Here is a 17,407-nt window from a genome sequence, read left to right as displayed (position 1 = left end):
ACAAATGAACAAACAAGACGAACATAAAACTCATAGCCACAGACAACAGTATGGTGCTTCCCAGAAAGGAAGGGATGTTGGAAGGTAGGGGGTTATTGCAAAGTAGAAGAGGGTAAAGGGAGTCAAATACATGGTGGTGGAAGGAAGACTTGATTTTGGGTGTTGAACACACCCTGCAATATAGAGATGATGTATTACACAATTGTACACTTGAAACTTTTATAATCTTAATCTTATTAACCAATGTCACCCCAATAAATTCAATTAAAAAAAACACAACATACCACCTTCTGGGACATAAAATATACCTTAACGGATCTAAAAAAAACCCCACAGAAATCATACAAACTATGCTCTCAGAACACAGTGGCATTAATATAGAAATAAGTAACAGGAAAATAGTTGGAAAACCCTTAAAGACACGGAAATTAAACAACACTTCTAATCACACACAGGATCAAATAATTCTCTAGAAAAATCAAAGCTTATTTTGATCTACACGTGTTTCCTGGCTTAGAGTGTAGTCCCAGTAAACCCATCGTTAAGTCGCAAATATCATAAGTCGAAAATGCATTTAATACACCTAATCTACTAAACAGCAAAGCTTAGCCTGGCCTACCTTAAATGTGCTCAGAACACTTACATTAAAGTTTGGCAAAATAACCTAACACAAAGCATGTTTTATAATAAAGTGTTGAATAGCTCATGTAATTTAGTGAATACTGTACTGAAAGTAAAAAAATAGAATGGTTTTATGGGTATTACTTTAGCACCACTGTAAAGCTGAAAAATTTTAAGTTGGGGACCATCTGTAAATGAAATGAAGATAGAACATATCAAAGGTTGTCTGATGCAGTAAAAGTAATGCCTAGAAGAAAATGTATAGCACTGAACAAATAAACTAGATAAAAAGAATAATCTATAATCAATAATGTAAGCATCTCTCTGAGAAAACAATAAAAAGAGCAAATTAAAGCAGCCAAATAAATACTCCAGTTCAAAATGGTGATGTAAGAGGGTCCTGAACTCACCTTCTCCCACAGATACACCAAATCTACAGCTACGTAGAAAACAATTTCCTTGAAATAAAACCCCCCAAAACTAGCTGAGTAACTCCTACATCTTGGGTGAATGAGGGAAAATCGACATCCAAGCAGGTAGGAGAGGCTGAAACACAAACTGGCCATAAACTCCACCCGTGTCGTGGAAACCCATAATTGGGAGGGAACTCAAAACCCCAAACTTCTTGAGGAGTGAAGGTCTTGAACCCCATGCATCTGGCACATTGACTTTGAAGACCTGCACCTAAACATGTAGCTTGGAAAGCTAACAGGGCTTAAAGGTCTCAGGTGTGTGGACTCAACCACCCCAGGGCCCATCCTAGAGGCAGCCAACGGAAAAGTGCCCAGACATTCTGTGAAAGGGGCTTACTTGCTTGCCTTAAATCATTGGCCTGACGGACAGGCATGCACTTTCAAACACCTCTAGGGGCCCACTGAAACACTCTCCAAAGACAGAGCTCTGCAGATGCAACTGTGCACTCCCCTTCTGTCTCTCCAGCTCTCCGCTATCTTGTATCTACACTTGTAGATACAAGGCAGAAGGAGCCTGTGCCCTTGACTGGTGCCCCAATTTTGGCAGCTGCCACCTGGAGAACACCTCTAGATCACCTGGCTCTGGTGGCCAGTGGGGCTTATGCTTGAGGATCCCAAAGGAATACAACAGATGGAGAAAGAATTCTTAACTGTCTGTCGTCCCAAGGGCACAGCAGGGACAACAGGCTGATGGTCTTTTTGTGAAAGATGCCTGTGAGCTTATCTTCACAGCTGCAGACCTAGAGGCAGGGGTCTAATTGAACATACATCTAGGAGCCTACTGAAATACCCTCCAAAGACCAAGGCCTCTGGGTGCAATCTTTACACTCTCCCTCTGCCTCGTGCTAGCTCACCAGTATCTCCAGGAAGAGCTTCTCCACTTGGTCTGGTGCCCTGATTTCTGTGGCTGCTGCTCAGGGGACATCCTTAAATTGCCAAGCTCTGGTGATGGCGAGGCTTTTATTCATGGGTCCCATGAAGAACAAAGGAGAGACAAGTGTTGGCACTGCAGAGACAGCACTATAACACACATCTCAAGTTTTTCTGTGATCCACATACAAATACAAAACAAAAAAATGAATGTAGATACAAGCCTTACACCTTTCACAAGAATTAACTGAAAATAAGACCACAGATCTAAATGTAAAATGCAAAATCACCTAGAAAATAACAAGAAAATGAAAGCGATCTTGGGTTGACAAATTTTAAGATACAACAAAGGTAAAATAGTAAGTGTCACTACATTAAAATAAAACCCCTGTTCTACAAAAGGCAGTGGTAAGAGAATGAAAAGACAGGTACCGACGGGGGTGGGAGGGTGGGGGGGAATCTTTGCAGAACACATATCTGATAAAGCGCTGCTATCCAAAATGTCCAAAGAACCCTTAAAACTCAACAAGAAGATGACAATCCATTTAAAAGTAGGCAAAAGATCTGAATACACATCACTAAAGAAGATATACGATGGCAAATAAGCATATGAAAGTAAGGTCAAAATCAAATGTCATAAGGGAATTGCAAATAAAACAACAATGGATATCACTTAAGACACTTATTACAACTGATAAAATTCAAAGGACTCAGAACACCAAATATGGTGAGGATGGTAAAACTACAGGAATCCTCACTGCTGGTGGGAATGCAAAAATGGTTTGCTGCTTTGGAAGACAGGCAGTTTCTTACAAAACTAAACATATTCGTACCATAGTATCTAGCAATCATACTCCTTGGTATTTACCCAAATGAGATGAAAACTTGTATTCACACAGAAACATACAAATGGGTATTTATAGGTGTTTTATTCATAACTGCCAAGACTTAAGAGTTATCCTTCGATATATCCTTCAATAGAATTAACAACCAACTTGTGGTAAATCCATATGATGAAATATTGCACAGTGATGGAAAAAATGAGGTTATCGAGCCATGAAAAGACCAGGAGAAAACTTAAAAGTATATTGTTAAGTGGAGGAAGTCATCTGACAAGGCTACACACTGTATGATTCCAAGTATATGACAATCTGGAAGAGACAAAACTATGAGCCAGTAAAAAGATCTTTGCTTGTGAAGGAATTGGGGATTGTAGGGAGGAATGAATGGATAGGGAGAACACAAGGTATTCTGAGGGACAGGAAACTATTCTATACAATATAGACATGTTGCCAAAACCCATAGGTTGTGTAACACAAAGAGTCAACGCTAAGGTAAACACTAAACTTTAATGCATCGATACTGGGCTGTCAATTTTAACAAACATACCATGATAAAGGAGATGTGAATAAAAGTGCAAACTGTGTGAATGCACAGGGGTCACGTGGAAACTGTACTTTTTCATCAACTTTTCTGTGGACCTAAAATGCTCTGAAAAAACTGGTCTCATCATTTCACATCTTAAAAAACTACTAGACTTAAAAAAATTAGTATCTAGTGAATTTCTTATCCTCCACATGCATGTATTTAAAATAAACAGAAATTTATATATACCATAGTTTACTATTTAATAGATTGTTTTTAATTAACTTTCGCTACTTCAATTTTAAATTAATTGAATTTAAACTTTTCTATATAGATCATGCTAAGATTTAGTTCTTTAAATGGATATAAAACTGCATACCATAAAAAATAAAAATTTTCAAAATTTCAAAAATTTTCTTTCTAACTAAAAGGACAAGAGACATAGTTTGTCCCTCCACTTCATTTCACATCAGGGATACTGTCAGAAGTGAGCAGTTTAGGGGTTTACATTTAATCCTTGAAACCTACTAGGATTTTCAAAGATTTACATAAGCTTGAGTTGTTTTTCTTATTATCAATTAAAACGGAAATTCAATAGCTTTTTCCTTTCATCAATTAAAATAGAAATTCATTTGTCTTTAGTATAGTTTTTAAAATGTCAAAGTTCTCTAGGGACATGCACATACAAAAACTGATCTAAAACTGAAAAATGTGCCTGAGAATTTAAATACACCCATCTCACAGCCTGAGATTCAGTTGCCTGAAATGGAACAAAAAGTCTGTTTGGTTTCAGGATTTTCTTGCTTTACACACTTATTTCTCAATCAACTTACATTTTCAAAGTCCAAGAAATAAAAAATCTTACACACTAAAACAGGAAATAAAACTGTGAACTGCTAAAAGAAACTACAGTTAAATGACTGATACATTCAATAGATAAAGATATCTAAAGGAAAGAAATAACAAATACTAAAATTAGCTGAGATAAGCAGCCTGCTTATTCATAGTTAAAAAGAAAAACCCACGTTCAGAAAGTTAAACACATTCCCAAGCTTTGGGGTCTAGATACCCGCAGTTGAGATAGAACCCATAAATCGGGTCAGTCCCTGGGGAAGGAGGGACATCTGAGCCCCAGGAATGAGCTCTGGGAGCGCCACACACACCCCCTCCTGTAAGCATGGAAGCGCTCCCTCCCTCAGACTTCCATTATCACAGTGAGGAAAGTCTCAGCCTGAGTCACTTTAAGGTTCTGACCCAAATGAACTTCCAAATTCATAAAGCTTTTTTCCAGGAGATAGGAATCCTGACTCTCAATGTGCACAAATTACACTCTGTGTGTATCTATATCATAATTACAAAACTCAACATGTAAAAATCGTCTAGGCCTAAGAAAACCCCCTTTGCCAGGTCAAGGAGGGGTTGGGGGAAGCTTAGTTTGGAGTCAGTGGCCTCAGACCTCTCTGCTCCCCAGTCACAATGCTTTGGACCACCACCGATCATTTAAATGACATAAACCCAGTGTTTCAAGAATCCAGCAAAATCACTTCAACCCAGTTTGTATAATGAGGAAAGAAAATTGTAGGGGACTTTTACTAGTTCAACAAGAAAACCCACAAATATCTATTTCTATCAGAAATGAGTATGCCAGTTAATTATTATTTCAAAAAAAAAAAAAGAAAGTGATTTGTAAACAACCATATTGGAACACTTCTAGATGCTTTAAGTCTAAGCCCTGATATGCCACTTGAAATCACCCAAGGGAAAAGAACAGACCTTAGAATATTACTACATCCACTTAGGGGCAGAAAAAGGAAATAACAAACTTTAACAAATGTATGTAATAATGAAATATTTTTTTCTATTTTTTCTTAAATTCACCTCTTTTTTGCTCCTTTGGAAATATTTTATACCGTCTCCGAAGCTCTAGTGATTAAATAAATTTTCATTTTTTTGAAAAACTATGTCTCAAGTGAATAAATCTTTTCAAATTGACAAACGTAGGGAGGGGCAGTACTGACTAGGAACTGCGCTGAAAGGGCATATCACCCAGGAAAGTTTCCCAAGAGGAACATCCACCCAAGCGACTTCCCACAGGATGTCTGTTCTCATAGGAAAGGTCCTGGGGATGGTTAGGAACGGGGATTTCATACAACATATTCCAGGTGGTTATTCCCTGCTTTCCTCTCATGTAAAATATCCACAAAAATTAATCTTTGAAAAGAGCCATCCATACCTCAATAAATGATAAACAATTAAAATGCTGCGTCTGTTTGAAATGCACCACGGAGGACAAATAGTTAATGATACTATGAACTGGAGAGAAGATGGCGTCTGGAAACGCGGGGAAAGATCTGGAAATTTAGGGATTTACTGCCAGCCCTAGAAAGAGGCAGGCTGAGGAGACAGGATAGTGGATTTGAGGCCCTGCTTCCCAAACATCTGGAAAAGTGAAAGGAAAACGAGTCGCCTGGGGAAGAAGGAGGAACTGGGGATCCCCCACACCACAGCTCTTCCCATGCACGAACCCTGGAGACTGAATCACGACTGTCCCGTTGACCCTTCCCGTGATCACTACACAATCTGGGGGCTACACGGCCACGCGCAGTGACAGGACACACTGCCCGGAGGTGCCCGCTACCAGCAGCTGCCAGAAGAACTTCCACGCTGCGTGCCGGAGGGGACCTAGGTCCAAGCAGACCCCGGTCCGCAGACTCCGGGGTGACCTCTGGGAGGTTGGGTCCTGCCTCAGCTAGTTCCAACCAGCCCCTTGTCCCCGTCTCCCGACATCCTGCACACTCACCATTTCTCGGTTTCTGAGGTTCCCTGCCGTCCACCCTACGACTTCTGCGGCAAGTGCAGGTCACAGCGACGAAGGATGATGTGCCGCAGGCCTTTGAAGGTAGTAAGAAGTGGCCCGGTACGTTCACAGGAGCTAGAACCTACTACCACGCAGTCCACACCGTCCACACCGTAATCTGAGCACCGCCCCCACGTACGTTACCACTGACTCCCCTGATTGGACAGTTCGAAAGGCCCCACCCTCTCCTGCCTGAGTGACAGCAGGCCGGAGGTCTCGTCTCTGGGCTGACTTTGTGTCGGCAGTGGGTCCGAACCTGTCCTCTCGAAGGACACTGCGTTTAACTATAAGGCCACCAGCCCACTTGCAGAACTGTGACCCTTTTTCACAAACACAGACACTTAAAAGTGACTCACCATAAGTAATGATGAATCTGGCTCCATTTTGATCTTTGATCAGTTCTAGCGGGGAGACGTCACCCTTCCCTCCCCCATCCGCACTCCTCTGGTACTTGAAAGAATCCTGTGGTTTCAGGAGCACTTGGCTCTGACGGGAAGTTTGAACCCCACAGTCCTAGACCAGGTCCGAAGCCTCAGATGACAGCATGTGTGAAACAAATGAGGCAAAGTAACCACTGGGAAACCTTTCCAAGGAATTCCATTAATACCCATTTGGTGAAAGATCAAAGGAGGCAAAACTGAAAAAACAGTCCTTAGTGGAAAATAGTAGATGGCAAAGGTATGAAGAATAAAGAATCAGGACAGTGGTCAGCTATGGGGCAGGACAGAGATGAGTCAGGGACAGGACCATCAAGACACCCTGGCCACTGCCCACAGGCCATTTATGAATCTTGATGATGATTCCAGGGTGTTCATATTGTTATTACTAGATTGTACCATAACACAGTTTGTATATTCTTTTCTGAATGTATTTGAGACTAAAAATTTTAAGAAGAAATTCAGTTTTGAAAAGAATATAATTTGTATGTTTGTTTGCCCTGTAAAGTGGCAATCTGAGTTTTCATTCACGGTTTTGGCAGCAAAAATTAGTAACAAGCCATGCGTCTATTTAGAAAAAATGGCTTATATAAATTCATCATTATATGTACACTTTAAGAACAAAGAGTGGTATGTATTGATGTGTGAAGATCTGGAGTATTTATCAATAGAACTCTTAAGTAAAGTGTATTGCGATATATATGTATATACCATGTTACCTCTTCTGTAACTGTTACGGTCACCTGCAGAGTTAGGTAGGCCCCTACCCTAGGTTTGGTTGACAACACATTCTTGCCAGAAACATATGAAAAGTTTTATTACTTCCATAACTGAAGTATCTGGGTAGGCCTCTCAAGCAGGTGGAAAATGGCTTGAGAAAGCAAGAAACAGAGGCTGGCCTGGGTTTTGTTTTGTTTTGTTTTGAATTGAGGTTAGGGGATGGGCTAGGGTGCACACCAGGACAGAGGCTTCCAGGGATTAAATTCTTACCAGCTCCAAAGGAGTGAGCATTCAGGCTTTATTATCACCTTGCACAGATGTGGGGCACAGGGGGAAAAGGAAGATGAGGCTTTTAAAGATGTCAGCTGTCAATCATTAAAAAATGGAGTCAGAGACCTCTGGTTTCTCCTCTGACATGTAAGGAGCTTGAAAGGTGACATTCCTATCCTCACCAGAAAAAAGCTAACAAACTTAAAATCAACAACTCAGCTCTATCAAAGCATTAATCACAGGCCAAAGAAAGAGACAGAAAAATAGCCGTTTTGAAATATGCCCACAATATTCTGTTCTTAACAAGACCTGTCCTCGAAGATTCTGTTTCAGCAAAGCCTAGCAGACTGGGATTTTACTAGCACCAACTGACATGGGAGAGGGAAACTGGCAACTGAAGTCCCTTTCTGCCTGACCTAAGTTGACGTTGGGGAAAACTTAGAAACACTTGTGAGGTTAGTTTTTTTTAAACTCCTGACAGCAAATATGTGGTATTTTTCCAAAATCACTCTCCAACACCAACCGGGTGGCTTACAGTTCAATTCGATTCTAACAGTAGCCAGAGTTAATATCAGACTCCATAGTTTAAGGGCTCAGTCCCACAAGACTGCCCCCACTTCAGATGCCAGCCACAAATAGGGAGGCCCAGGCCACACACATTTCTGTATGGCCAACTGCAGATTCAGAGGGTCTCTGGACACACCCCATGTTTGTTGAATGACTTTTAGAACTAAGAAAAGTGCTTTATTATTATTGGTTGATTGTAAAAGATACAACTCAAGAACAGCCAAGTAGAAAGGATACGCAGGGCAAAGTGAGGGTGGGAGAATAGGAGATTCTAGGCCAACTCCAGGCAAGACACTCTCCCAGAGCACTGAAGTGTTCACCATCAGATCTCTCTGAATTCCAAGGTACAGGGGTTTGGATGGTTTCATTATGTTGCCGTGACTGATTGAATCATTGGCCAGTGGTTATTAACTCAATCTCTAGCCCTCTCCCCTCCCCAGAGTTTGGGGGCTGGGCTGAAAGTTCTAAGCCTCTAATCTAAGCTTGGTCTTCCTGGTGACCAACACCCATCCTGAAGCTATTTAGGGGCCTGCGGTCACCTCATTAGAACATCAGATGCTCCCATCACCTTATCACTCAGAAAGTTCTAGGGCTTTAGGAGGTCTTTGCTAGGAACCATAGACAAAGACCAAATATCTTTCTTATATACCATAGAATGTCACAGACCAGGACACAGACTCATTAAAATACTGAGACCAAATCACCGGACTACAGAACACTTCCTCTCCACCCACAACAGAGCACTACATCAGGAGGACTCCTAATTGTAACAGTGGATACACTGAAAGAGTTTTTTTAAACTTATTTAAGAAGACTCTATAAAACCCTAAAGATGACATGGATGACAAAAGCTAAGATCCCTGAGTATATTCTGGCCTCTGACAGTTACAGCAAATAGTAAAAACAGCCTAAACCCTAGTTAGATAAACATAAAACCTCACACGAAAGGCTTATTTATCTAAGTTCCTTTTACACAGTACATCATGTATGGCATTCAACAAAAAACTACAAGCAATGCTAAAAGAATTAAGACACAGTGTGAAGAGACAGAACAAGCAAAAGAACATAATTCAGATGTAGTAGATATGTTGGATTATCAAACCAGAAATGTAAAACAATCATGATTAATGTGCTAAGTGTTCTCATGTAAATAGGGGACAATATGCAAGAATAGAGAGGGAATGTAAGCAGAGATGGAAACTCTAAGAAAGAACCAAATGGAAAATGCAAAAAATAAAAAACAAAACAACAGAGAACAGAAATGAAGAATTTCTTTGGAGGGCTTAGCAGTACAGTAGAAATGTGTGAGGAAAGAATCAGAGAGCTTGAGGAAAGGTAAATACAACTTCCAAAATGAAATGCAAAGATAAAAAATAAAAATAAAAAAGAACAGAAATCCAAGAACTTTGGGACAATTACAAAAGGTATAACACATACATAATGGGAATACATGAAAGAGAAGAAAAGGACAAATAAGTAAAGGAATAATGAGTGAGATTTTCCCCAATATAATGATAGACACCAAGACAAAGATCTAGGAAGCTCAAAGATCACCAAACAAGCTAAAAACCTGAAAATGCATACCTAGAAATATCATATTCAAAGTTTAGAAAAATCAAAAACAAAGAGAAAATCTTGAAAGAAAGGGGAAATAACTTATAGAGAAACAAAGGTAAGAATAAAATTGGACTTCTTTTCAGAAACCATGCAAGCAGGAAGAGAGTTTTGTGAAATAAGGTGTTCAAAAAGAAACTACCCAACTAGAAGTTTGTGTCAACTAAAATTATCTTTCAAAAGTGAGGGATAAATAAAGACTCTCTGAGACAAACGAAAAGTGAGGGAATTTCTCAACAATACCTCAGCTGTGCAGGAAATGTTAAAAGAAATTCATCAGAAAGAAGGTAAATGATAAAGGTAGGTGGAGTGTTAGGGAAAGAATAAATAAAGGTAAAATAAACCTATTTGTTTTTGTTATTCTTAATTAATCTGACAGACAACATTTTGCTGAAAATGATAATAGAAGCAATCTACTCAGTAATTACAGCTTTTGGATACATGAATGACAGCAATGTTATAAGGGACAGGTCAAGAGGAATGGGGAATGCTCTATTATGAGGAATTTACACATCCAGTGAAGTGCTACGGTGTTACTTCAGAGAGGACTTGGGGTAGTTGTAAAAATATATACTGCAAACTCAAGGGCAATGACTAAAAAAGTAAAAAAAAATAATGTAATATGATATGCTAAGAAAAAATTTAAAAATGGGATCAAGTAAAACGTTTTTAAAAAGGCAGAAGAGGTAGAAGACAAAATAGAACAAGGGCAACCTAAAAAATGATAAAAATATGGCAGATATTAATCCAGCTATATTAATAATCACTCTAAACATAAATGGTCTAAATATGACAAGCAAAAGACATGTCACTAAGAAGGTGGAATAGGGAATGTTCTACCAAAATCTCCCCACAGCGCTCCGATTTTGACAACTACCCAAGGATAAGAATACTTTTCTGGGAGTCCAGTGAAGTTTCAGGACACCACTGGAGAGAATAGACTGAGAATACACACATCGCAGACTAAGAATCACAGTTTCATGCTACCCACGTCACCCCTCCCCCCATGCAGCACACCTCACTGCCAAGAGACTCCCTTGCTCCGCCTGTGTTTTCTCCCACTAGGGAAAAACCGTAGTGACCGAACATTTGCCTTTCCCAGTGGTGTGGGACACTGCCCATGAGGCTCACTGCTTTCTTGTCTCATTTTTCTCATCAGCATGACAAAATGACCTTGAACGAAACCACGTTATTTGAGGACCTGCTGTACGTCAGGAAAGGGGGTGTGCTCTCTATCCTGGTACAGGCCTACCTCAGAGATGTTGTAGGTTGGGTTCCAGACCACCACATTAAAGCAAGTGTAGCAATAAAGTGAGTGGCAATTTTTTTGCTGGTGGAAGGTCTTGTCTTTAATTTGTAACAAACGCAACATCTGTGAAGTGCAATAAAGCAAAACACAGTTAAACAAGGTATGTCTGTATTTACAATTTTTTTCTTCCGAAGAGCCTCTAACTAGTGCCATCAGGGTTAGGAGCCTCCCCCAGGACAAATGGTTTGTTCTACAGGGTTTAAGGACCTAAGCTGAAGTCAGCTTTGAACTAATCCCTTGGCTGTGCCCCAGTAAGGCCATGGGTGTTGTTCCCTTAACCCTGAGGGTCAGGATCTGGGCTGCAGCAGAGGCAGGGGCAGCAGCAGCAGAGGCACTTAGGGGTCCTGGGGAGCCCTCTGGTATGATGTGGATCAACCCGCCACTTACTGGCTGCCTTCCCCCCCCACCCTTTCTTTCTCTTTTTGAATAACTGCTCTTTCAGAAGTGATCACCCCATGGGCCCACCTCCCACACAGGGTGTAGTCCCACTCTCCCTCCCCCATCCCCAGGTATGTCAGGGCCAACCCACCCTCTGTCACAGCTTCACTCTAACACACAGAGAAATCCCGGCAAAGACATCGACCCAGGACTTTAGGGAAGGCTCCAATCCCATACGCCTGCTCCCAAATGCCTGGAAATTCTCCAAACTGCCCACTCTGGTGGACTACACATAGCACTGGGGTTGGGTGGGGTCAACACCGTCCCATGGGGCAGCACAGCTCACAGCACCAGCTCCCCAGCACCCAGCAGCCCACAGTGCGGCCGCCATCAGGCAGCAGAGCAGGTGAGCAAGTCAGAGCAAGAGAAGACAGACCCACTGGGTGGTCACGTTGAAACATGCTGCTCACAGTGCCAAGTGTTATGGTCACCTGCTGAGGTGTGGTTCTCATGCTGAGAACGATGCTGGTGTGGGCCCTTCCCCCCACCTCCCCCAAGAGAGTAGGAAAAGGCTTACAACTCACATACGAGGTCTCAGGCCTGTGAAGCAGCTCTCAAATGACTTCAGGAAGGAAAGGATCCTGGTCTGGGTGTCCACTGTGGCTGGGTGCGGGGCCAGGGCAAGAGTCCTGCTCATAGATAGGGGTTTGTGTGGTGGAATGTGACAGTGCCAGAGGAGGGAGCCCTGGACTTTGTCCTCAGCTTGTCCAGCTGTGGACACAAGGGGAGAGAGGAGGAGGAGCCTTAAGCTGTCAGCAAACAACAGAAAATGTGGAGTCCAACAGCTTATAACAAGGACAAATGTGGGTAAGAAAATTATGCATTTGCAATGGTTTGTTTTTATATAAAGAAATACTAAGGAAGCTGAAGAAATGATCAAAACTATGTATTTGGGGATGGTTGGAGTAACAGCGCTAAAGGGGACAAGGACAGGTTTGCAGGAAGTCTTCTTAACGTAGACTCTTCTATCTTATAGATTTATTTAAAATAAACACCGAAATTTATATACACCATAATTTACTATTTATTAACCATTCTAAGATTTAAATCCTTTAAACACCAATGGTCACAAAAGGATAAACTATACAAAGAAAATGTTCAAATCTCTTGCTAACTGAAAGGACATGTAGAATCCTCGTTCATCCTTCCTCTATTTCTCACATTTGGGGGTATTTTCAGGAATAGGTAGAATATTAGAATGCCACATATAAGAAGTTCAGCCCCTTAACTGTAGTAGGATTGTCAAAGATTTACGTAAGTTTTTGGTAGTTTTCCTCACATCAATTACAATAGGAATTCAGTTGCTTTAGCCTTTTTAATTTTCAATGTGCATACAAAACCTGATCTAAAAATAGAAAATGTACATCAGAACTTAAATGCAGTCATCTTACATCTTCAGGTTCTCTTGCCTAAACGAACAAAAACTCCATTTGGTTCCACAATTTTCTTGCTTTCCTCACCTCGTATTTCTCAGTCATCTTCCAGTTTCAGAGCCTCCACCCAAAAGACTTCCCATAGGACATCTGTGCCCAGGGACGGTCCTGGGCGAGAGGAACAGGGATTTCACACACCGTCTTCCAGGTGGTTATCCTCGGCTAAAATATCTTCTTACGTAAAATATCCACAGACAAATCTAAATCTTTTAAAATGATGCATTCATTGACTGTAGAAAAATGACAAACACTTAAAAGGTTGTGTCCGTTCCAAATGCACCACTAAGGACAAACAAGTGACAACGATGCTGTAACTAGAAGAGGGGAAGCTGAAGTTTGGGAATGCCTGGAGGTTCTGGAAATTTAGGGACTTACTGCTAGTCCCGGGGAGAGCTAGGCTGGAGGGACAGGGTACTGGATTTGAGACCCTGCTTCCCAAGCGTTTGGAAAACTCTTGAGAAATGGGTCCCCTGGAGAAAGGAGGAACCCCACAGACCACAGCCCCTCCCATGCACAAACCCCAGAGAACGAGTTATGATTGTCAACCAATGACTCTCCCTGTGGTCACCGCACCCTCTGGGGCCCGGGCCCAAGTCGCAGTGCGCAGTGACAGGACAGGATGCCAGGAGCCCCGGCTGCAGGCCCAGCGACCACGATGCGTGCGGGAGGGGACTGAGGTCCAAGCGGAGCCCGGGCCGCAGACACAGGAGGTGACAGCGGGGAGGCCGGGTCCCGCTCCCAGCGGGTACCAACCAGCCCCTCGTGCTCCTCTCAGAACCTGGCCCCGCACACTCACCGTTTCCCGGGTTCTGGGGTACCCCAATGTGGTACCTTCGGCTCGCTCGGCCCGTGCAGGCCACAGCGGGAGTGACTGACGTTAGAGCAGAGACACCTGGACCGTTAACCGCAGGTGAGGTGAGATTGCAAGAGCTGCCTGGAACATCTACGCGGTTAACGGAGCGTGGCCCCGCCCACCTGCCCTGATGAACCTCTGATTGGACAGTTCGCAAGGACCCGCCTCCCTAATTCCTGAGCCAACAACCAGAGAAATTGGTCACTTGGCTGAGCAGAACTGTTACAGAAAGAGGGTTCTTGGCCTCACATATCAACGTGAGCACATATAGAGTTTAAAGTAAAAGTAAGTTTATTTAGAGTAAGTAAGAAAACAAAGTCCACCCATAGACAGAGTGGCGGTCTCTAATCGCTAGTGGAAGAAAGAGACTCTTTCCATCCCCTGGGTTAGAGTTTATACCTGTTTTCTGCTTCCATGGAATATTCATTGGTATGGGGGCGGGGGAAGGAGAATAGAAAAACAATGTTTATCTTTAACTTCAGTAAGATGCAAGAAGAATAGGGGCAGTTTTGTTTTGAACTCTTATAAAGCACAATCGGTGTTTTCTCTCCGTGGGCTTAACTAAGGGATGGTCATAATTGAACCTCTATTTTTCCAATAGTTTGCTCTGTGTAATTGATTAATATCTGCCTGAGTTCTGTGTGTTAAAGCACATAGGCAGCGGGCTTGGAATCCAACCTCTTAGTTCCCTCTCTGTAAAATTGGTCCTCATGCCCCTTCCCTATATTAGAACCAGCTTCTGCCTTTGGATGTCACCATGTCTCCTTCAGGGACATTTGCTTTTAATCAAAATTTGTCCTGGGCCGTAAAGGGACAGTAGCACCTTCCTGTAGCTCCTTCTGAATGTGGGGACACAGGTGTGCACAGAAAATTCCAGACTCAGTTTCCAAATAGAGGGATGCCCTTGTCTTTTTTTTTTTAATTAAATTTATTGAGGTGACAATTGTTAGTAAAATTACATAGATTTCAGGTGTACAATTCTGTATTACATCATCTATAAATCCCATTGTGTGTTCATCACCCAGAGTTAGTTCTCCTTCCATCACCATATATTCGATCCCCCTTACCCTCATCTCCCACCCCCCACCCCCCACCCCCCTTACCCTCTGGCAACCACCAAACCATTGTCTGTGTCTATGAGTTTCTGTTTCTCATTTGTTTGTCTTGTTCTTTTGTTGCTTTTGGTTTATTTACCACATATCAGTGAAATCACATGGTTCTCTGCTTTTTCTGTCTGACTTATTTCGCTCAGCATTACACTCTCAAGATCCATCCATGCTGTCACAAATGTTCCTATATCATCTTTTCTTACCGCCAAATAGTATTCCATTGTGTATATAAAAATATGGAACGCTTCACGAATTTGCGTGTCATCCTTGCGCAGGGGCCATGCTAATCTTCTCTGTATCGTTCCAATTTTAGTATATGTGCTGCCGAAGCGAGCACATGGGATGCCCTTGTCTTGAGCAAGAGGGGCTCCTAGGCCAGGCCAGACTGGGACCAGAGGTTCAGAGGTCTTCCATGGGTCAGGGGTTGGCATAGGCTGTAAGGCCACTCATAGAACTGTGACCCTCATTTAAAAACACACCTAAAAATGACCTCACCATGTGTGATACCATTTTGATCTTTGCTTACATCATTAAGGCTTCTACCCATCCCTTCTCCGCTTCCATACATGTGGTTCTAAAGCTAGAGAATTCCATGTTGCTGGATTAGGTTTGCTAGTATTTGTTGAGGTTTGTGCATCCATTTTTACAAGAGCAATTGGTCTCTAGATTTTTCGTGATATTTTTGTCTGTTTTTGGTATCAGTGTAATACTGGTCCCATAGAATGAATTTGAAGTACTGTGTTGATTCTATTTTCTGGGACAGTGTGAAGAATCATATTAAAACTTCGAATATTTTGGAGACTTCTGTGGTGAGGCCCCTGGGCCTGGGCTTTCCGTTTTAGTAATTCAACTACTTCATCTGTTACACTTAGATTTTCTGGTTGTTTTTTTTCCCCTTGAGTTAATTTCAGTAGTTTGTGTATTGGTCCATTTCATCTAATGTGTTGGCATATTGTTGTTCATTGAATTCCTTTATAATCCTTTTTATTGCTGTAAGGTAGGTAGTACCTCTGTCTGTCTGATTTTCGAAATCTCAGTCTTCCTTCTTCTTCTATAGGCCAAATAGCTAAAGATTTGTCAATTTTCTCCTTCCACAACCACATCAAAATTACAACTAAACTACAGAACAACCATCATTAAGAACTGCCTGAAGTCTAGCTGAATAGAAATCCTATAAATAAGTATATATAGAAGCAGCCACGATGAGACTGGTAGGAGATGCTGAATGGGCTGCTCCCACGCCAACATGTTGTGGTTAAAAATCGGGAGGGACATCTTGGCTATAGAAGCCCCTGTGAGGAGTGAGGGTTCCCACACCAGGCTCCCCAGCCTAGAAATCCAGTGCAGAGAAGAGAAGTTCCCATAATTTCTGGCTATGAAAACCAATAGAGATTGCCACTGAGTGAGACGGTGGGTAGCAGGAATCTGAGGTGTTCCTCTTAAAGGGCCCACACATGGACTTAGTGCTGATGGACTCACTTGCTCTGAGCTCCAGTGCTGGGGCAGCATCTTGAAAGAGACCAGGGACAGATGGGGAGGAACTAAATTGTTTGGCTTCAGGACAGAAGTACTGGCAGAAGCCATTGCTCCTTTGTTAAGCCCTCCCCCACCTAGCCTGCACACGCAGGTAGGTGCCATATCTGAGTCTCCATCAAACTAGCTAACACACCACACTCAAGTTTCAGGCCTACCCAAGGCACTTCCAGTGGCTTTTCCATACAAAAAGTTTGTTTTGGCTCATGCTGCGAATTTTCCTAAAATCTCTCAAAGGTTCACAAAATCCCATCAAGCAGCATCTAGCCTCAATATGCCCTGTACCTTTGGCTGAGCAGCCCGAAGCCCAGCACTAGTGGCAGCCAACCTTGGTTCACAGCTTAGCCTCTTAGGCCCCTCCAAGCCCAACACAAGTGGTAACCATTTGCAGATCACTTTATAGATCATACCAAGTGGCTGTGGGCAGGGCACAGTCAGTGGCCTGAACCAGAGCACCTCCCAAGAGGCCTCAGAATCAACACACCTGGTGCCCGGCTTCAGACCACAACAGAGCACAACCCAACTACCTCCACAAATGAAATACCCAAATGGCAGACTCAGCAGGAACCAGACACCCACTGAAGTGTATCCTGCTCTGGAGGGTCAGCCTTGACAACAACAGCTCCTCCACTGCAGTCACAGCAAGTTCTCACAACCAATCAGCCTGAAGGTCAATCCCTCCCATTGCCATGCCAATAGCAGTCAAGACTCAACTACAACAGGAGAGCACACACAACCTGTACAGGGAAAACACCTGGAGCTCCTGGCTCAGGTGACCAGGGAGATTGCACCACTGGGTCCCACAGCACATCTACTACATAAGGTCATTCTACTAAGACCAGGAGACATAGCAGCTCTACCTAATACATAGAAAGAAACATGGGGAGGCAGCCAAAATGAGGTGACAAAGAAACATGTCCCAAATGAAAGAGCAAGAG

General features: G+C 42.5%; 1 protein-coding gene and 1 non-coding gene across 4 annotated transcripts in view; both read right to left on the bottom strand.

The window, feature by feature from the left end:
• LOC109454334 (uncharacterized) overlaps positions 1-13,895 on the bottom strand; it is a 29,820-nt gene extending 15,925 nt beyond the window's left edge. The window contains exons 1-4 of one of the 3 annotated variants that reach the window (XM_019744838.2): positions 13,771-13,895; positions 13,002-13,204; positions 12,066-12,252; positions 11,047-11,166 (exon numbers count right to left, since the gene is read on the bottom strand). In XM_019744838.2, the coding sequence (XP_019600397.2) occupies positions 11,047-11,166 (120 nt within the window). In that variant the 5' untranslated portion in view covers positions 12,066-12,252; positions 13,002-13,204; positions 13,771-13,895. Of the gene's footprint in view, positions 1-1,948; positions 2,134-6,129; positions 6,324-11,046; positions 11,167-12,065; positions 12,253-13,001; positions 13,205-13,770 lie in introns of those variants that run through there. The other 2 variants (XM_074338131.1, XM_074338132.1) reach the window with 2 other exon arrangements.
• Positions 13,896-15,166: 1,271 nt separating this feature from the next.
• Positions 15,167-15,273, bottom strand: LOC141573003 (U6 spliceosomal RNA). The gene has a single exon (XR_012498588.1). It is a non-coding gene; the product is annotated as a U6 spliceosomal RNA (small nuclear RNA).
• Between the last annotated feature and the right edge of the window lie 2,134 nt (positions 15,274-17,407).

The sequence above is a fragment of the Rhinolophus sinicus genome, linkage group LG07, assembly GCF_036562045.2.
Source record: "Rhinolophus sinicus isolate RSC01 linkage group LG07, ASM3656204v1, whole genome shotgun sequence".
NCBI lineage: Eukaryota > Metazoa > Chordata > Mammalia > Chiroptera > Rhinolophidae > Rhinolophus > Rhinolophus sinicus.
The sequence above is the reverse complement of the archived record's forward strand: the minus strand, read 5'-3'. Positions and strand labels throughout refer to the sequence as shown.